Below are 21,803 nucleotides of genomic sequence, written 5' to 3'. Positions count from 1 at the left end.
CCAAGTTGAAGTACAAAGGAAACTCACTAATTGAGCAGCCGTCGGGAGCTGTCCCCTAGTTTCATCCAGGGCCAGATCTCCCGGCTCTGTGTGACATGCAAACTTCAGTCTCCTCAGAGGACCAGGCTTTCAGGGGACAGAGTCAGTCTACCCAAGAACCAAGAGGAAGAAGGCCCAGGCAGATGCACAGGGACAGTGGGAAGTGCAGCCTGCACAGGACACAACTTTCCCGGTGAGGGAGCCATGCCTAAGACTAACTTGCAGCTCAGGAAGTTGTTTATTTAAAAAGAAAAGAACATTTCCGAGCAAACATCTCACTGCAAACCAAGTTTGCTGTAGTTGCTGTTTAATGGTCAGCACATTCACCTCTTTCATGAAAACCCTGGTTCAAAACAGGGCGGCGAGCCACGCATGGTGGCTCACACTTGTAATCCCAGCACTTTGGGAGGCCAAGGCAGGTGGATCACCTGAGATCAGGAGTTCGACACCAGCCTGGCCAACATGGCGAAACCCCATCTCCACTAAAAATACAAAAATTAGCTGGATGTGGTGGCGTGCACCTGTAATCCCAGCTACTCGAGAGGCTGAGACAGGAGAATTGCTTGAACCCAGGAGGCAGTTGCAGTGAGCCGAGAGCCCACCACTGCACTCCAGCCTGGGCAACAAAGCAAGACCCCAACTCAAAAAATAAAATAAAATACAAAACAGGGCAGGGGCACACACCTCTATGCACTGCATGCTCCTTTAGGCGAGATCATCTGTATCCTCTTAAATATGTTTGGTTAAAAAATGTATACATATATTTAGGTATCAGATGACATGTATAAAATAATCAGAAGTCCCTCTAACTCAGCTGACTCTGAACAATGAAGCAGAAGAGTTTACTAGAAGGATACTGGGTGATTCACAGAATGTGAGAGGGAAGCTCCAGGCCAGGCTTCCAAGAGTAAGACCCCAAAGTTGACCAGTGTGCTGGTGTGTTCGAAGCTGCCTCTGCCACTGTTAAGCACTACAGTACATAACCACTGCATGCTACAGTAGGAAACAGCACCACTTCTGTCAGGAACTTGACCTTGCAGCCCCCTCTGCCAGATAGAGGAAACGCCCTGTCCCCTCCCACCCAAGGTGATTTAACAGTCTTTGTCATGGCCTGTGCTGCAAAGGAGGCAGGAAAGTAAGTACAGCAGTCTCAGATCTGAGAGGGGGGGTCTCTGGCCACCATCCAAATTGAATGGCCAAAGTCTGCCTCAAGCCCCAACTCTCCTCCCCGGATGTAACCAGTATTAAGACTGTGGATGTATCCTTCCAGCCCTTTTACACACAGTTTTAGAAAACGGTTTTTGTAAGAATGAAATTATACTATAAATATCGTTCTGCAACTTAATTTTTCTACTTAAGTCATGTACACCTTTCCATGTTCACACATATAGATCTAACTTGTTCTTTTTGACTACAACAAAAGATTCTGCAGAATGAAGTGCCATCATTTAGCCAGTCCTCTGTTGATGATTTATAAGCTGTAGCCGCCATCTTACTATAACAAACCACACAGGGAAAGCATCCCAGGGTATGTTTGTCATTGTTGCTGTTTGCACACGCATGTTGTCATTTTTGTAGGAATGGGTTCCTAGAAATGGGCAGCTGGGTCATACAGGCCATAGGGTCTGTGGTCTTTATCCTCATTGCAATATAAGGATGTTGGATTGAACTGAACTTCTCCACTCTGGGGACATTTCTATCCCAGAAACCAAGATAATTCTAGAATCAGGATGGCCCCCGGCCCAGCCAGTGCCAGAGCAATGCTGACCCAGGGCTCTCCTAATTTTGTTTTCCAGGCATCCCCACACACTAGGTGTGCTGCTCCATTGCAGCCTCTTCCTCTTTTCAGTCCACCCAATGCTGTGATTCCAGGTGAGAAGAGACACCTGTGTGGAGCAATGGAAGGCTGGTTTGCAGTCCCAGATCTGCCAGCAGCTGTGATTGAGTCAGTCCCCTCCGTTTTCTGAACTTCAGTTTTCTTACCTTTAAAATAACAGACATGGGCTAAATTAATGGTTTTCTAACTGTGTTCTGCCAAGACCAGCATTCCACAGAGGCATCAGGAACTGCTTCAGAACTTGGGGGATGGAGGGCAAGAGAGCAGGTCCTGGTCCTCGTGATCTCTGCTATTAACCTTGCTGTGTAATGGGATTCTGTGTGAACGTTCATTTGAAAAAGGCGTTTTGCTCCTAAAGGGAAATTGAAAACTATTCAGTGTGAGTGGACAGTTTATGCTCCACATCACAGAAATCCCACTCCATAGTGGTTTGAGGGGAAAAAATAAGGGGGAGGATGGTTATTGGTTCACATAATTGAAATCCAGGGGATACTGACTTCAGGCACAGCTCAATCCAGGGGGCTCAAATGTTATCAGAACCCACTCTTGTTTCTTCTCATTACTTTGCTATTCACAATGTTGGCTTCATTCTCAGGCTCAGTGTGGTGCCAAAATGGCTGCCAACAGAGTCAGGCCTATATCCTCCTAGGTTCAGGTCCAGCAGAAAAGGCCATGTGCCTCTGTTGTGACAGTCACAGCAAAAGACTCACCACATCTTATTGGCTTGGGCTGAGTCGTGTTCCATCCCCAAGCCAATCACTGTAGCCAAGTGAATGTAATAACTTGATTGGCCTGGCTGAACTCATGCGGTCAGTGGAGCTAGGCGTGAAATAAACCTTACCCAACATACATTGACTAAATGTGGGACAGGGATGATTCTCCAGAAAATTGTATTATTATTTCCCAATGCTGAGTAGCCAAAAATCAATGCATATAAAACCATGCACATGTGTTTATTCAATGACCAATTAAGATACTGATAAGACAGGATCTGCACCATACACTGGAGATGCAATGATAAATTAATTACAGTCCCCATGCATCTTGTGATGGGCCAGGACCACTGCAGGTCAACAAGGTCATCAGCCAGGAGGAATACCAGGCCACAGAGAGGAGGACAGCAAGGATAAATGGAACCCGCCAGCAACTCTGCATCTGTCTGTCACATCCAACCCTGAGAATCTTCAGAGAGTAATGGTGGCTGCTTCACTTCTACCTTCCAAACGTTGTGCAAATTATTCTCTGGACCAATTCTAACTTGAGTCCACTCAGAGAAGGGGATTCTGGGAAACATAACTCCAGCCTAAGCAAGTTGATGTAGTTCAAACCACAACAGAATCCATTTGCTGCTATTGCCTGAGTTGAACCATCCAATACTCTGAATAAAGTATGTTTGTCAACTTAGCATCTGGCAAACACTTAATGTTTTGTATGAAATCACAACATAATTTTAGGGTCCTCTTCTATCTAAATACTCAGAATAATTTTAGATAGCCACCAAACACTTGTTGTCATTTGCAACCACCTGTAATTATGAATTAGGATCTACAGAAATAAAAAGTGTGAAAACCACTTAAAAATGACTTGTTGTGAAACAGATGTATCCAATAGACCCAGATATAGAAGTTGTAAATGATTAACTTCAAATAATATTTTCCCATTACTGATATGAAAATGATTAATAAGTTTAAGATATTATGCTTTATTTTTATTTCTAAAAATTTGATAAGTCTTTTGAAACATGTACCTAAAATTGGCTGTCTTCTTGCCCACCTAACATCCATTCAGTTGCCTGTGGATGCTGAACTCAAGAAATACTAGTCTAAAGTTCCTATAAAAGACTCAAGAAACGTGGCCACATCTTTGTTCCAGAATTTTAAGATGTAGGCAAACTGTCTTCCAGCAACTTGCCATCCTTCTTCTGTATATAATTGTTTTCTGTATTTTCTTTCCTTTCTTTCTTTCTTCTATTTCCTTTGGCTGTGGTTGTTTACCATGGTTTGACTTTGTAATGGAATGTCTCCTTTTGCCCTATTGCATTACAGCTCTCTGATTCAGACGGGGTCAATCCCATCAGGAGCCTCAGCTCTCCGTCCATGAAGCCATGAGAACCGAAACTTCAGGAACGCATGATCTGCTATGATGCCGTACGACTGCTTGGAATACACCTCTCCCCGCCCAGTGCTGATTTTTCACTGTAGGATGCTGTGGGTGTCTTTCGTGAGCAAAGGTGATAAGGAGGGATAGTGTGTTTGGTATAATAAAGAAGATGCATTTTGAACCCAGGACATCCATGCGGGGAGCTGGAGGCACTTCTAGGCCACAAGACACCAACAGTCACATTTAGGAAAGAGAGCATAGGGAAGCAGGGCAAATTGCATATACAAAGCTCATTCATTGTTAAAAAACAATAAAGGACAATGTGTTTCAAAGCCCAAAGCCAATACCGGAGGTGAAATGTTTCCCAAAAGGGCTTCATTGACCCAGGAGTCAGCTTCCTGGGTTTGAACCTCAGCTCCAATATTGACCAGTAGTAAAACAAAACAAAACAACTTACTTAACTTCTCCAAGATTGTTTCCTCAACCGTAGGATGGGGATAAGAATACCTACTCATATGATGAGTTAATGGGTGCAGCACACCAACATGGCACAGGTATACATATGTAACAAACCTGCACGTTGTGCACATGTACCCTAAAACTTAAAGTATAATAATAAAAAAAGAATACCTACTCATAGAGTTATTGGCAAGATTCAAGTAACGTGACTAGAACAATTCGTGGCATATAGAAAGCTTTAACCAATGGTGGTGGTGGTAGTATCAGAAGATGTTGTTGTTTTTGTTGTTGTCAGCCAATGAGGAAGGAGAGTTGCAGAGATCTGTGTGCCAGTACCCAAGAGGGCTAACTGCTTGATCTATTGTAACGAATATGGCATGCCCTTGCAGAGGGCAGTCTAGCAATGGAAGCTGATGATTAACCAGTTAATCACAGTATGAAAGGGGGTGAAATGGGGAAGAGGGTCAGTAAGAGTGCTGTAAGACTATAGAGGAAGGGTACTGTGTAGGGTGGTAGGAGGCCTCCAAAGACTTCCTTGGGCTGGGCGTGATGGCTCACATCTGTAATCCCAGCACTTTGGGAGGCCGAGGCAGGTGGATCATTTGAGGTCAGAAGTTCAAGATCAGCCTGGCCAACATGGTGAAACCCTGTCTTTACTAAAAATATAAAAATTAGCATGGCATGGTGGCACATGCCTGTAATCCCAGCTACTCAGGAGGCTGAGGCAGGAGAATTGCTTGAGCCTGGGAGGTGGAGGTTGCGATGAGCTGAGATCGGGCCACTGCACTCCAGTCTGAGCGAGAGAGTGAGATGCTGTCTCCAAAAAAAAAAAAAAAAAAAAAAAGGACTTCCTTGAAGTGGCAACATCTCAGTGAGCCCTGAAGGGTTAAGAGTTTGCCAGTTAGGGAGGCTTCTAAGATGGCCAAATAGGAACAGCTCTGGTCTGCAGCTCCCAGCAAGATCGACGCAGAAGATGGGTGATTTCTGCATTTCCAACTGAGGTATCTGGTTCATCTCATTGGGACTGGTTGGACAGTGGGTGCAGCCCACAGAGGGTGAGCCGAAGCAGGGCAGGGCGTTGCCTCACCCAGGAAGCGCAAAGGGTCAGGGGATTTCCCTTTCCTAGCCAAGGGAAGCCATGACAGTCTGTACCTGGAGGAACAGTACACTCCTGCTCAAATACTGTGCTTTTCCCATGGTCTTCACAACTGGCAGAACCAGGAAATTCCCTCCTGTGCCTGGCTTGGTGGGTCCCATGCCCACAGAGCCTTGCTCATTGCTAGCACAGCAGTCTGAGATCGACCGGAGATGCTGCAGCTTGGCGGGGGGCGGGGTGTCACCACTGCTGAGGCTTAAGTAGGTGGCTTTGTGCTCACAGTGTAACCAAAGAGGCCAGGAAGCTCGAACTGGGTGGAGCCCACCGCAGCTCAGCAAGGCCTACTGCCTCTCTAGATTCCACCTCTGTGGGCAGGGCATATCAGAACAAAAGGCAGCAGACAGCTTTGGCAGACCTAGACATCCCTGTCTGACAGCTCTGAAGAGAGCAGTAGTTCTCCCAGCATGGCATTTGAGCTCTGAGAATGGACAGACTGCTTCCTCAAGTGGGTCCCTGACCCCCGTGTAGCCTGACTGGGAGACACCTCCCAGTAGGGGCCGACAGACACCTCATACAGGCAGGGGGCCCCTCTGGGATGAAGCTTCCAAAAGAAGGATCAGGCAGCAATATTTGCTGTTCTGCAGCCTCCGCTGGTGACACCCAGGCAGACGGTCTGTAGTAGACCTCCAGCAAACTCCAACAGATCTGCAGCTGAGGGGCCCGACTGTTAGAAGGAAAACTAATAAACAGAAAGAAATAGCATCAACATCAACAAAAAGCACATCCACACCAAAACCCCATCTGTAGGTCACCAACATTGAAGACCAAAGGTAGATAAAACCACAAAGATGGAGAGAAACCAGAGCACAAAAGCTGAAAATTCCAAAAACCAAAGCACTTCTCCTCCAAAGGATCACAGCTCCTCAGCAGCAATGGAAAAAAACTGGTCAGAGAATGAGTTTGACAAGTTGACAGAAGTAGGCTTCAGAAAGTCAGTAATAACAAACTTCTTCGAGCTAAAGGAGCATGTTCTAACCCATTGCAAGGAAGCTAGAAACCTTGAAAAAAGGTTAGACAAATGGCTAACTAGAATAAACAGTGTAGAGAAGAACTTAAATGACCCGACGGAGCTGAAAACCACAGCATGAGAACTTCGTGACACATGAGCAAGCTTCAACAGCTGATTCAATCAAGTGAAAGAAAGGATATCAGTGATTGAAGATCAAATTAATTAAATAAAGCGAGAAGACAATATTAGAGAAAAAAAAGTGAAAAGAAATGAACAAAGCCTCCAAGAAATATAGGACTATGTGAAAAAAACAAATCTACATTTAATTGGTGTTCCTGAAAGTGACAGGGAGAATGAAACCAAGTTGGAAAACACTCTTCAGGATATTATCCAGGAGAACTTCCCCAACCTGGCAAGGCAAGCCAACATTCAAATTCAGGAAATACAGAGAACACCCATAGATACTCCTCAAGAAGAGCAACCCCAAGATACATAATTGTCAGATTCACCAAGGTTGAAATGAAGGAAAAAATTTAAGGGCAGCCAGAGAGAAAGGTCAGGTTACCCACAAAGGGAAGCCCATCAGACTAACAGCAAAACTCTCGGCAGAAACCCTACAAGCCAGAAGAGAGTGGGGGCCAACATTCAACATTCTTAAAGAAAAGAATTTTCAACCCAGAATTTCATATCCAGCCAAACTAAGCTTCATAAGTGCAGGAGAAATAAAATCCTTTACAGACAAACAGAGATTTTGTCACCACCACGCCTGCCTTACAAGAGTTACGGAAGGAAGAACTAAACATGGAAAGGAACAACTGGTACCAGACACTGCAAAAACATGACAAATTGTAAAGACCATTGATGCTATGAAGAAAATGCATCAATTAATGGGCAAAATAACCAGCTAACATCATAATGACAGGATCAAATTCACACATAACAATATTAACCTTAAATGTAAATGGGCTAAATGCCCCAATTAAGAAACACAGACTGGCAAATTGGATAAAGAGTCAAGACCAATTGGTGTGCTGTATTCAGGAGACCCATCTCACGTGCAAAGACACACATAGGCTCAAAATAAAGGGATAGAGGAAGATCTACCACGCAAATGGAAAGCAAAAAAAAAGCAGGGGTTGCAATCCTGGTCTCTGATAAAACAGACTTTAAACTAACAAAGATCAAAAGAGACAAAGAAGGCCTTTACATTACATAATGGTAAAACGATCAATTCAACAAGAAGAGCTAACTATCTTAAATAAAAATGCACCCAATACAGGAGCACCTGGATTCATAAAGCAAGTCTTTAGAGACCTACAAAGAGACTTAGACTCCTGCCCAATAATAATGGGAGATTTTTAACACCCCACTGTAAATATTAGACAGATCAATGAGATAGAAGGTTAACAAGGATATCCAGGACCTGAACTCAACTCTGCACTAAGTGGACCTAATAGACATCTACAGAACTCTCCAACCCAAATCAACAGAATATACATTCTTCTGAGCACCACATCACACTTATTCCAAAATTGACCACGTAATTGGAAGTAAAACACTCCTCAGCAAATGCAAAAGAAAAGAAATCACAACAAACTGTCTCTCGGACCACAGTGCAATCAAACTAGAACTCAGGATTAAGAAACTCACTCAAAACCACACAACTACATGGAAACTGGACAACCTGCTCCTGAATGACTACTGGGTACATAATGAAGTGAAGTCAGAAATAAAGATGTTCTTTGAAACCAATGAGAACAAAGACACAATGTACCAGAATTTCTGGGACACATTTAAAGCAGTGTGTAGAGGGAAATGTATAGCACTAAATACCCACAAGAGAAAGCAGGAAAGATCTAAAATTGACACCCTAACATCACAATTAAAAGAACTAGAGAAGCAAGAGCAAACAAATTCAAAAGCTAGCAGAAAGCAAGAAATAACTAAGATTAGAGCAGAATTGAAGGAGATAGAGACACAAAAAATCCTTTCAAAAAAATCAATGAATCCAGGAGCTGATTGTTTGAAAAGATAAACAAAATAGACTGCTAGCAAGACTAATAAAGAAGAAAAGAGAGAAGAATCAAATAGACACAATAAAAAATGATAAAGGGGATATCACCACCGATCCCACAGAAATACAAACTTCCATCAGAGAATACTATAAACACCTCTTTGCAAATAAACTAGAAAATCTAGAAGAAATGGATAAATTCCTGGACACATACACCCTCCCAAGAATAAACCAGGAAGAAGTTGAATCTCTGAATAGACCAATAACAGGTTCTGAAATTGAGGCAATAATTAATAGCCTACCAACCAAAAAACATCTAGGACCAGACAGATTCACAGCCAAATTCTACCAGAGGTACAAGGAGGAGCTGCTACCAGTCCTTCTGAAGCTATTTCAATCAATAGAAGAAGAGGGAATCCTCCCTAACTCATTATGTAAGGCCAGCATCATCCTGATACCAAAGCCTGGCAGAGACACAACAAAAAAAGAGAATTTTAGGCTAATATCCCTGATGAACATCGATGCAAAAATCCTCAATAAAATACTGGCAAACTGAATCCAGACACACATCAAAAAGCTTATCCACCACGATCAAGTCAGCTTCATCCCTAGGATGCAAGGCTGGCTCAATATATGCAAATCAATAAATGTAATCCATCACGTAAACAGAACCAAGGACAAAAACCACATGATTATCTCAATAGATGCAGAAAAGGCCTTTGACCAAATTCAACAGCCCTTCATGCTAAAAACTCTCAATAAACTAGGTATTGATGGAACATACCTCAAAATAATAACAGCTATTTATGACAAACCCACAGCCAATAGCATACTGAGTGGGCAAAAACTGGAAGCATTCCCTTTGAAAACTGGCACAAGACAAGGATGCCCTCACTCACCATTCCTATTCAATGTAGTTTTGGAAGTTCTGGCCAGGGCAATCAGGCAAGAGAAAGAAATAAAGCGTATTCAATTGGGAAAAGAGGAAGTCAAATTGTCTCTGTTTGCAAATGGCATGATTGTATATTTAGAAAACCCCATCGTCTCAGCCCCAAATCTCCTTAAGCTGGTAAGCAACTTCAGCAAAGTCTCTCAGGATACAAAATCAATGTGCGAAAATCACAAGCATTCCTATACACCAATAACACACAAACAGAGAGCCAAATCATGAGTGAACTCCCATTCACAATTGCTATAAAGAGAATAAAATACCTAGGAATCCAGCTTACAAGGGATGTGAAGGTCCTCTTCAAGGAGAACTACAAACCACTGCTCAATGCAATAAAAGAGGACACAAACAAATGGAAGAACATTCCATGCTCATGAATAGGAAGACTCAATATTGTGAAAATGGCCATACTGCCCAAGGTAATTTACAGATTCAATGCCATCCCCATCAAGCTACCAATGACTTTCTTCACAGAATTGGAAAAAACTACTTTAAAGTTCATATGGAACTAAAAAAGAGCCCACATAGCCAAGACAATCCTAAGCAAAAAGAACAAAGCTGGAAGCATCACGCTACCTGACTTCAAACTATACTACAAGGCTACAGTAACCAAAACAGCATGGTACTGGTACCAAAACAGAGATACAGACCAATGGAAGAGAACAGAGGCCTCAAAAATAACACTACACATCTACAACCACCTGATCTTTGACAAATCTGACAAAAACAAGCAATGGGGAAAGGATTCCCTATTTAATAAATGGTGTTGGGAAACGTGGCTAGCCATATGTAGAAAGCTGAAACTGGATCCCTTCCTTACATCTTATACAAAAATTAACTCAAGATGGATTAAAGACTTAAATGTAAGACCTAAAACCATAAAAACCCTAGAAGAAAACATAGGAAATACCATTCAGGACATAGGCATGGGCAAAGACTTCATGACTAAGACATCAAAAGCAATGGCAACAAAAGCCAAAATTGACAAATGGGACCTAATTAAACTAAAGAGCTTCTGCACAGCAAAAGAAACTATAATCAGAATGAACAGGCAACCTACAAAATGGGAGAAAATTTTTGCAATCTACCCATCTGACAAAGGGCTAATATCCAGAATCTACAAAGAACTTAAACAAATGTACAAGAAAAAAACAAACAACCCCATCCAAAAGTGGGCAAAGGATATGAACAGACACTTCTCAAACAAGACATTGATGCAGCCAACAGACATGAAAAAATGCTTCTCATCACTGGTCATCAGAGAAATGCAAATCAAAACCACAATGAGATACCATCTCATGTCAGTTAGAATGGTGATCATTAAGAAGTCAGGAAACAACAGATGCTGGAGAGGATCTGCAGAAATGGGAACACTTTTACACTGTTGGTGGGAGTGTAAATTAGTTCAACCATTATGGAAGACAGTGTGGTGATTCCTCAAGGATCTAGAACCAGAATTACCATTTGACTCAGCGATTCCATTACTGGGTATATACTCAAAGGATTATAAATCATGCTACTATAAAGACACATGGATAGGTATGTTTATTGTGGCACTATTCACAATAGCAAAGACTTGGAACCAACCCAAATGTCCATCAATGATAGACTGGATTAAGAAAATATGGCACATATACACCATGGAATACTATGCAGCCATAAAAAAAGGATGAGTTCATGTCCTTTGCAGGGACGTGGATGAAGCTGGAAACTATTATTCCCAGCAAACTATCACAAGGACAGAAAACCAAACACCACATGTTCTCACTCATACACGGGAGTTGAACAATGACAACACATGGACACAGGGTGGGGAACATCACACACTGGGGCCTGTCGGGGGGTGGGAGGCTGGGGGAGGGATAGCATTAGGAGAAATACCTAATGTAAATGACAAGTTGATGGGTGCAGCACACCAACATGGCACATGTATACCTATGTAACAAACCTGCACGTTGTGCACATGTACCCTAGAACTTAAAGTATAATTAAAAAAAAAAGAGTTTGCCAGTTAAAGAGCAGCATGGTGGAAGTAAGAAACGAGGATAAATCAGATGGTGATTGGAGGTTTATATGAGGTCAAGGAAGAGTTTTTCTTTATGCAAGTGACATTGGGCTTACCAATGGGGGAAAAGCTTAAACAATGGGGGAAAAGAGATAAAAACAATGGATGAAGAAAGAAAAGAAATACCAAAAAGTTGAAGGTTGCAAAGGAGCAGAGGGTGAAGTAGGGGAAACATGCTATGTACCTACATCAGAAACAGGATGTGCCCCTGGAAAATGTCCACTTCTACCTTTATTTTAAAATGGAGGCTGGACACGGTGGCTCACATCTGTGATCCCAGCACTTTGGGAGGCCAAGGCGGGCAGATCACTTGAGGCCAGGAGTTCAAGACCAGCCTGGCCAACATAGCGAAACTCCACTCTACCAAAAATACAAAAATTAGCCAGGCATGGTGGTGCGTGCCTGTAATCCCAGCTATTCAGGAGGCTGAGGCAGGAGGATCACTTGAACCTGGGAGGCGGAAGTTGCAGTGAGCTGAGATCATGCCACTGCCCTCCAGCCTGGGTGACAGAGTGAGACCCCATTTTGAAAAACAAAATAAATAAAATAAAATAAAAATAAAAATAAAAATGGAGAAATGGGGCCAGAAGGTAGATCCAAGGTTATCCATGGAGATGATGGCAGAGGTAGAATTAGAAATGGTTTGCGCCAGATGTGGCGGCTTACACCTATAATTCCAGCATTTTGGGAGGCCAAGGCAAGAGGATTGCTTGAGCCCAGGAATTCAAGACCAGCTTGGACAACACAGTGAGACTGCACGTCTACAAAAAATTAAACAATTAGCTAGGCATGGTGGCACATGCCTATGGTTCCAGCTGCACAGGAGGTGGAGGTGAGAGGATTACTTGAGCCCAGGAGGTCAAGGCTGCAGTGAGCTATGATCACACCACTGCACTCCAGCCTGGGTGACAGAGCAAGACTCTGTCTCAAAAAAAAAAAAAAAAAAAAAGTAGTCTGGGGGCTGTTTGGTGTGGTGTCCTTTATGCAGAAGGCAGATGGTTAACAAGGACTTATGAGGTTTTTAGCAGATGAAGGCACACTGTGCACCAGATGGAAAAATAAGTCCCAGCATTGCTAGAATCCCAGGGGTAGAGACAGAGGAGGTCATAGAAGGTGGGATCAGGGCAGTAATCTCTCAAACTTGGATACTCTTACATACTGATGATGGGTAATGAAATTTGACATCAAAATGCTCTGACCTGTATCTATTAAGCATTTATTATATGCCAAGTGTTTCAGTTATCTATTGCCGCATAACAAACTGCCCCAGAACTTAGTGGCTTAAAACAACTACTTTAATATTATTTATTTATTTATTTATTTATTTTTAGAGAGAAATTCTTGCTGCACTGCTCAGGCTGGACTAGAACTTCTGGGCTGAAGCAATCCTCCCACCTCAGTCCTACTTTATTATATCTTACACTTCTGTAGGCAGTAATGTGGGCAGGGCTTGGCTGGGCAATTCAGTTCTGTTTCATGTGGCATCAGCTGAGGTTACTCAGTGGTAGCCAGCTGGTGGCTGGGCTTTTTTGGAGGGCCTAAGCCAGCCTCATTCACATGTCTGGTACCTTGGAGGGAATGGATGAATGGCTGCGTTCAGCTGGGACTGTTGATCACGGCACCTACACAGGGCCTTTCCCACATGGTGCTCTCAGGTGAGTCAGACTTCTTACATGGTGGAGTAGGGCTCCCAGAGACCATGTGCCAAGACACCTGGGTGAAAGCTGTGGTTTCTTAGGACCCAGCTTCAGAAGTCCCAGAATGTCATTTCTGCTTTACTCTACTCACCAGTCAAGCCACCCAGGCTGGTCCAGGCCCAAGGAGAGGGGAGCTAGACTCTAACTCTCAAGCAGAAGAGTAGCAAAGAATTTGCATCATCTTTAATCCACCACATCAAATAAGTGCTGTGCATGTGTGACCTTGCATAGTCCTCTCAACAGGACTATGATAAGTGCTTTTATCACCCCCATTTAAGAGATGAGGGAATTAAGATACAATGAGGTTTGGAAACCTGGCTAAGCTCATGCAGCTATGAGAACTGGATTCAACCCAAGCAGCCTGACTCCTGGGCATGTTATGTATCAGTATTCTATGGCAAGCAAGATAGAAATTGCCTGTATCCTAACATCAAGTTTGAAAAGAACTGTCTCTTTAGAATGTTACAGCAGGAGGTACCTTAGCAGTCTCATAAGGCAAGCCCTTCATTTACAAGATGAAGAAATGCATGCCCCGGCTGTCTAAGTAACCACTCTTTCGTGCAGCATCCTGTCCTGGTGGAGATCCTTTGAGTAACAAGAGCATCTGTTGGTTTATCTCATTTTGGCAAATGAAGAAATGGCCTCAGAAATTTTAAATGATTTCTGCTAGACTACACAGCGAGAGTACAACTGAGCCAGAATCTGAAGACCCATTCCAAATTCCATGTTCTTCCCACTACTCTGGGGTGCCTCAACATAATGGAGATTAGAAGAGGCACTAGGATGTCCAGAAATGAGGATGAAAGCTTGGATTTTTCCTAGGATCCAAATATGCACCTCCTACCAGATAGTTGCTACCTGGTGTAGGGTTCACTGAGATCTTCTTTCCAGATCTAAAATTAGCATTTTTGCCCCCTGGAAAACCACAGGGCTCTAATCCAGCTATAAATGGCTTAGCTTGAATTCCTCCCACCCCCTGAAAGTAGAGCCTAAGACAAGGAATCAGGTACAGATGGTTCATCTGGGATCTGATCCCAGGAAGCAAGATACTCAGGAGTGTGAGAGAAGGAGGAACAGGCAAATAAGGACCCATCAACAAGGTCACAAGTGTGGGTGTGGGGGCAGATCCTATCAGAACCTTCTGCAAAGTGGATAGCACGACTCAGAGTGGTCCACTAAAGTACAGCAGCCACGGCCACAACTGGAATCAGAGGTGAGGCTCTGTGGATGAGAGTCAGGACCCCAGAGGTGTCTGAGCCCACTGAGAAAGGAACCTTTAATCCGAGATCAGAAGGATGAATCAGAATCAGAGGAAAGGAAGCAGGGAGAGAAAGGCAAATGTTCTGTTCAGAAAAAATAGGATGTTCAAGGGTAGGAGAGCAGGGCCCTTTTGTAGAACTAGGGGAAAAAATTACCCGAGGCTGGAATAGAGACAGCAAGAGAGGAGGTGAACAAATGGTGGGAAATGGAGTTTGGGGGGCCTGTAAAGCAAGTTGAAGCTTCATCTGAAGAGCAACAGGAGCCACTGAAAAGTTTTTAATAGGGGAGAGAATGCTCAGATTTTCATTTTTAAAAATGGTTATACTGTCCCCTCCACAGGTGGACCCCCTGCTGCTTTTCCAAAGAAAATGCAAGCATCAAAGTAGCAAACCAAACTTTTATGGCAACATATAGCATATATGGTCTGCACACATGGGGCCTTCAAATACCAAAAGATTCTTCTACTGATGCAAATATTGCCTACAGATTCTGTTCAGGTTGGAGGACCTGAGCCCAAGGCCCCTCCCAACACAGGTCTCTAGAAATGAGACAAACATGGTTTTGATCCATGACAATGTTAGGAAACTGAAAGGAGTTTCCTTATGAATAAGAAATCTTGAAAATTCCCTGAAATATGCAAGGCAGTCAAATCAGAGTTTAAAAGGATCCCTATACTGAAGCTCACGTGGGCAAACACTCTTGCATAAAAATGGGAGATGGGAGGTGGCTCCAAGAATAGTCAAAGCCTTGAAGTAGGCCAGACATGGTGGCTCACACCTGTAATCCCAGCACTCTGGGAAGCCAATGTGGGTGGATCACTTGAGGTCAGAAGTTCAAGACCAGCCTAGCCAACATGGTGAAACCCCATCTCTACTGAAAATACAAAAATTAGCTGGGCATGGTACGACACGCCTGTAATCCCAGCTACTCAGGAGGCTGAGGCAGGAGAATCACTTGAACCCAGCAGGGTGGAGGCTGCAGTGAGCCAAGATCACACCACTGCACTCCAACCTGGGCAACAGACTGAGACTCCTTCTCAAAAACAAACAAAAAAAAAAACCATGGATTGCTGGGGCCCACCCCATGAGCTTCTGATTCATTTGGTCTGGGTTTTCATTTCTCACAAGATCCCAAGAGAGGTTGATGCTGCTGGCTCAGGGATCACACTTGAAGAAGCACTGCTCTACTGATGACATTTGCAATTTTAAGTAATAAACAGCTATTTCTCGTTTCAAGTTTTGCAATCTCTTGACCCACCAATTTAAAAGATTAAGATACTAAGAAAACTCCTCTTATTCTACTTTTACTTTTATGTAATCAAATTTAATGACATTTGCATTTTATGCTATCACCATAGTTCTGATTTTGGCTCAGTCATAAATACTGAAAATCAATAAATAGTGCTAATTTTATTATGGCTTCATGATTATTGCTCACAGTTGGGCCAAAACATGTGTCATGATTATATATCCTCCTCTATAGTTGCAAAGTTAAAGTCCAGGAATATGCAACTTCTACTTCAGATAGAATATTTCTAGGATCAACATTCTTTTCTTCTTTATGCTCTTCTACTTACTCAAAACCCTACCATTTTAAGTTTTGGTATGCTGTGTTTCCATTTTCATTTGCCTTAAGAAATTTTTAAATTTCCCTTTGAATTATTTCATTGACACATTGAAGGTCTCACATTGAAGGTCTCACATCATTAAGTAAAAGTTCAGTCCTAAAACTATACACATCATAAGTTCTCAAAACTCATTGTCTAAAACTGGTCATGTAACCAGGCACAGTGGCTCATGTGTGTAACCCCAGCACTTTGGGAGGCTAAGGTGGGCAGATCACCTGAGGCCAGGAGTTCAAGACCAGCCTGGCCAAAATGGTGAAACCCTGTCTCTACTAACAATATAAAAATTAGCTGGATGTGGTGATGGGTGCCTGTAATCACAGCTACTCGGGAGGCTGAGGCAGGAGAATCACTTGAACCTGGGAGGCAGAGGTTGCAGTGAGCTGAAATCACGCCACTGCACTCCAGCAGCAACAGAGTGAGACTCCATCTCCAAAAAACAAAAATCAAAAAGCCTTGAGGTAGAAGAGCCTGGGAGCAGTAGTAGCTCTGCATACCTGAAGGGAGATGAGCTGGGGCACCAACGTAGCAACTGTGAGGTCAACACTGCCCTTTGGACTAAGCAGCAACAGAGCAATAGAGGTGTCTGCCCCCATGTAGGAGCCAGGAGTATGAGCCTTTAGGACCCAGAGCTAAAATAGTTTTCCAGGGGACTGGTAACATCAAGAAAGAATGAGGAGCTCCCTCCCCATGAAATGCCTCCCTGGCTGCTCTATGTCTGACTCTCACCCTGTCTCCTGGAGGTAGACTGCAATAAACAAAGACAGGCTAACGGGGATCCCCCAAAACAAAGATCATTCTTCAGTTAAGACTCACTAAGCAATTGTGGAAATCTATCTCTGTGTAACAGACATCATCCTCTTACCAAATACAGAACTTGCACCTGAGGAAATAGAGCTGATAGCTGAGCTGGGCTGAATAATTAAATTATCAGGGAGAGGTAAGATTACCATATGCAAACATTGTGAATGATTATTTATTTATTTATTAAAACAGGGTCTCACTCTGTCACCTAGGCTAGAGTACATTGATGTGATCACAGCTCACTGAAGCCTCAACCTCCATGGCTCAAGCAACTCTCCTGCTTCAGCCTCCCAAGTAGCTGGGACTACAGGTATGCACCACCACACCCAGATAATTTTTGTATTTTTTGCAGACATGGGGCTTTGCCATGTTGCCCAGGCTGATCATGAACTCCCGGGCTCAAGCAATCTGCCTGCTTCAGCCTCCCAAAGTGCTGCGACTACAAGCGTGAGCTGCTGCAGCCAGCCATGAATGATTTCTATTTGGGAAGTTAATTTAAAATTTGATAATTTAAAACATTCAGCATATAAGCTGAGTAGTAATAGAATGGACTGCCAAAGAGAAAATGTGTGAGCTGTAAAATCAAGCTGAGGAAACTTTCAGAATATAACTAAGATTTTTATTTTTTCAGATTTTTATTTATTTATTTATTTAGAGATGAAGCCTCACGCTGTCGCCCAGGCTGGAGTACAGTGACATGAACTTGACTCACTGCAACCTCCACCTCCTGGGTTCAAGCAAGTCTCATGCCTCAGCCTCCCATGTACCTGGGATTACAGGCGCCTGCCACCATGCCCAACTAATTTTTATATTTTTAGTAGAGATGGGGTTTCACCATGTTGGCCAGGCTGGTCTCGAACTCCTAACCTCAAGTCATCCACTTGCCTCAGCCTCCCAAAGTGCTGGGATTACAGGCATGACCCACCACACCTGGCCAGATTTTTAAAATGTAAAACAGAAGTTAAAGTGATGTATAATATAAATTGGACTTAGCCAGAATTTAAATCTGCTCTTCAAAAGACACTGTTAAGAAAATAAAAACATAAGCCTAGACTTGGAGAAAATGTTTGCAAAACATGTATCTATTAAAAGACTTGTACTCAGAATATGTAAAGAACTCTCAAAACTCAATGATAAGAAAAGAAAAAGAGGCAACTCAATAAAAATATGCAAAAGATATGAATAAACACTTAACTAATGAAGATGTATAGATGGCAAACAAAAACATAAAATATACTCAATATTATTAGTTATTAGGGAAATACAAATTAAAACCATAAGAGACTTAATACCACTACATGCCTATTAGTATGACAAAAATTAAAAAGACTGACCATACCAAGTACTGGTGAAGATGTTGGGGAACTGGAACTCTCATACACTACTGGTAGGAAGGTAAAATGGTGCAAGCACTTTGGAAAACAGCTTAATGGTTTCTTTAAAAGTTAGACATGTACCTACAATATAATTTAGTCATTTCATTCTTAGGTTTTTATCCAAAAGAAAAGAAAATACATGTCATACAGAGATTTGTCTACAAACATTCACATCAACTTGATTTTTAATAGCCCAAAAGTGCAAACATCTATAGATGTCCATATGCAGATGAATAGATAAACAAATTGTGGTATATTCATACAATGGAATAACTACTCAACAATATATAGGAATAAAAAAGCAATAACATGAATGAATCTCAAAATAATTTTGCTGAGTGAAAGAAACACAGAAAAATAGTACATATTGTATTATTTCATTTATATAAAATTCTAGAAAATGTAACTAATCTATAATGACAGAAAGCAGATCAGTGGTTGCCTGGGATCAGGAGTGGGAGGGACAGGTGGGATGGCAGAATGGAATTACAAAAGGCAAGAGGAAACTTTTGAGAGTATTAGATATGCTCACCATCATGATTGTAGTGATGGTTTCCCAGGTACAGACATATGTCAAAACTTATCAAATAGTATCCTTTAAATATGTACACCTTATTGTACATTAGTTATACCTTAATAAAGCTGTTACCGTGTAAATGTGTGTGTGTGTGTGTGTGTGTGTGTGTGTGTGTGTGTGTGTGTGTATCGGTATGTCTCAATTTTATTTGGCCATGACTCTTCTCCCTGCTCACCTATTGCTCCAGTTTGCAGAGCCATGACATATGCAATGAGACAGACCTGGGGTGATCCTGGCTCTGCTGTCTTCCTGGCCGTGTGCCCTTCAGTAAGTGATTTACACTTTCAGAGCCTTCATTTTTTTCCTTCAAAATGGAGTAGTGGTTGGGATTAAATTAGTGCATGTCAAATGCCTTTCACATAGTAGGTTCTTGAAAACTTTAGACCACCAATCACCCCAGAAACTGAAGCAGCCATATTTATGATTGTCCCAAAGGCATTAACTTTATTTTTAGCTAAAGACACCAGCATGCAATCACCTTGGGTCCAAAGGTCCAGGGGAAAGATGTTGAAATGCTGAGCACTGCCCTGCAGGCCCATCTGCTCTGCATTAGCCCGCCTTCCTGTGTTTATTATTCCATGTGTTAAATCTCCTCCAATTCTTGTGCGAAAAGTTCGGGCGCACAATAACCTCTTTATCACATTTTCAAATTCTGGGCCTGTTCTGGAAAGTTTACACCTTTTTCTTGTTGCCATTGTTTTCATGTGGATTCAGATTTCTGAAAAAGGCATTTGGAGCACTTTGCTGAAAATATTTATGTGTAAAGCTTGATGAGACAAATATTGCCAAAAAGTGAAAATTAGATGGCAGAGGAATTAGCACCATACCACGTGGGCCATGTGGTACAGCTGTGGCTGTGTGAGGAGAATCTGAGGCTCGGGTTGGTGGTTGAGAGCCTGTGGCTGGGCAATACTCTTAGCCGCTCTCCTTCGGGGAATAAATTAAATAATACTGAAAAGAATAACAGAAACATGGCAATGTTGGAGTAGAGAATAAAAAGGTCACATAACGCTGTAAAAATAAATGCATCATAACAATATTGCTTACCATTCATTGAGTATTATTTGTGTACCTTGCTTCACTAAGTGCTATTTTACTTAAACCTCACAACAAGCCTGTGAGTTAGGTATAGAATAAGCAAGGGTTCTTTTAGCCATAAGTGATAGGAAATCCACCTCAAACTGGCTTACAACATAAAGAACTTTTTATTGGATATGTAAATTTAAAGTGCAGATTTAGTTCTACCTTCAAGTGATACTTGATCCAGCAGCTCCAAAAGATATTTCCAAAGACCAAGACTCTCTTCCTCTTCTCTCTGCCTTATTAGCTTTCTCTTCAGGCTTCATGGAGTCAGTTCGGATGTCCCAGGTTTCCCATGGTGGCAAAATGGCTGCAGCTGTTCCAGACCTCACATCCTTATAGAGAAAGAGAGAATAAATCCTGAAATTCACTCTCATTGGTCACAGATGGGTCATGTGTCCATTCCTAAACAGATCACCATGGTGGGGAAGGGGAGGTGAGTAAGAAAGGTTGATTATATTAAGTCTTTGGGGTAGGGGCTGGGGAGGTAGTCCATACCCAGTAACTAGACGTCGGTCCAATCCCAAGCAAAGCCGCAGGCTAAGAAATGGGGAGAGGTAGCATCCCAAGGGAAAAAAGGGAAAGGGCTAATTACAAAAGGGAACTGGATGCTGGGGACACATCCAGTAAATGCCCACTATAGTGTACTCATTCATTCATTCATTATTTAGAAATTGTCAAACACTATTTAGGAGCTGAGGACACATCATGAAATAAAAAGCGAAAATCTCTATGGTAGATTCTGTTGATGCCCCCACTGCATGTCCCCTTGACACACCTGCAACTGTGTTGGACAGTTCCTATGCACAGGAACCGTGTCTACCTCTCTGCTTCTTCGCCAGAAGGCTTTCTCTGCAGTGGGCAAGCTTGCTCAGCCCACGCACAAGTCAGTCTGGATGTACCAGAGGTTTAAGCCTCCCTACATTCAACAATGGGCAGGAGTTGGGGACAATACTCCAGTTTTTCTATCTCTAGGTAGGAAATGTATGAGAATTTCAGTTCAACAGGGCTTCTCAGAGGATCTCCAAAGAATTGTTCACAGCACTAATAAGTTTACTAATGCCTCCTTTATTGATTTTACTTTCTTCTGTGGTTTTTCCCCCAGTTCCCTTTCTTATACCCTTCAGGATCATGTCCCAAATGAACAGCCAACACCATATCCCCTGTCTCAAGGGTCAGGTTTCAGTGGTCAGCTTTCAGATGGTCTCAAACTCAGACCATCGCTGCCTTCATGGGCTTACATTCTGGTGGCAGGAGGAGATGAATAATAAAATAAATGAGCAAACTATGTCATGTTATATTAAGATAGGTATTGTAGAGGAATATAAAGTAGAGAAGGGGATAGAGTGATGGGGTGGGTATGGGTGCAATCTTAAGGCCTTGAGGAAAACATTAGAGGTAAGTCAAGACCTAAAGAAGATGTAAGGTTAAGCTGTGTTAACAGTCAGGTTAGGCTGTATTATGCTAAGACAACAAGCAACTCCCAGACAATAATGGCTTAAACGACAGAGGTATATTTCTCACTGAAACCACATGTTCATTGCAGGTCAGCTGGAACATTGCTCCACACGCATTCATTTAGTAACCACCTGAAGAAACATAGCTAGTTATCATGGGAGACAGGAAAAAAGAATTCTAGAAGGTCTCACTTCATCAAGTAAAAGTTCAGCCCTAAAGTTATACATATTGTAAGTTCTCAAAACTCATTGTCTAAAACTGGTCATGTGGCCACGCACAGTGGCTCATGCCTATAATCTCAGCACTTTGGGAGGCTGAGGCGGGCAGATCACCTGAGGTAAGGAGTTCGAGACAAGCCT

General features: G+C 42.5%; 1 protein-coding gene and 1 long non-coding RNA gene across 2 annotated transcripts in view; both read right to left on the bottom strand.

Moving 5' to 3' along the window:
• Positions 1-1,240: 1,240 nt before the first annotated feature.
• LOC129392908 (APRG1 tumor suppressor candidate) lies at positions 1,241-19,853 on the bottom strand. Its single transcript, XM_063602253.1, has 2 exons — positions 19,385-19,853; positions 1,241-2,022 (listed from the first exon to the last, which is right to left on the bottom strand). Exons 1-2 carry the CDS (start codon positions 19,608-19,610, stop codon positions 1,736-1,738), a joined length of 513 nt encoding a protein of 170 aa, XP_063458323.1. The 5' UTR covers positions 19,611-19,853; the 3' UTR covers positions 1,241-1,735.
• A 239-nt stretch (positions 19,854-20,092) lies between these two features.
• Positions 20,093-21,803, bottom strand: part of LOC134729889 (uncharacterized) — a 30,559-nt gene continuing 28,848 nt past the window's right edge. Inside the window, exon 5 of the long non-coding RNA XR_010111416.1 lies at positions 20,093-20,321. This is a non-coding gene — a long non-coding RNA (uncharacterized LOC134729889). The remainder of the gene's footprint in view (positions 20,322-21,803) is intronic.

This window comes from Pan paniscus, chromosome 2 (genome assembly GCF_029289425.2).
Source record: "Pan paniscus chromosome 2, NHGRI_mPanPan1-v2.0_pri, whole genome shotgun sequence".
NCBI lineage: Eukaryota > Metazoa > Chordata > Mammalia > Primates > Hominidae > Pan > Pan paniscus.
This window is presented reverse-complemented; position numbering and strand designations above follow the sequence as displayed.

Excerpts from the sequence above, each read along its gene's own strand:
- LOC129392908 (XM_063602253.1), bottom strand. The coding sequence starts at position 19,610 with ATGAAAACAATGGCAACAAGAAAAAGGTGTAAACTTTCCAGAACAGGC. Across the intron at positions 2,023-19,384 it reads CCTGGACCTTTGGACCCAAG|GTAAGAAAACTGAAGTTCAG; the intron begins GTGATTGCATGC and ends GTTATTTTAAAG.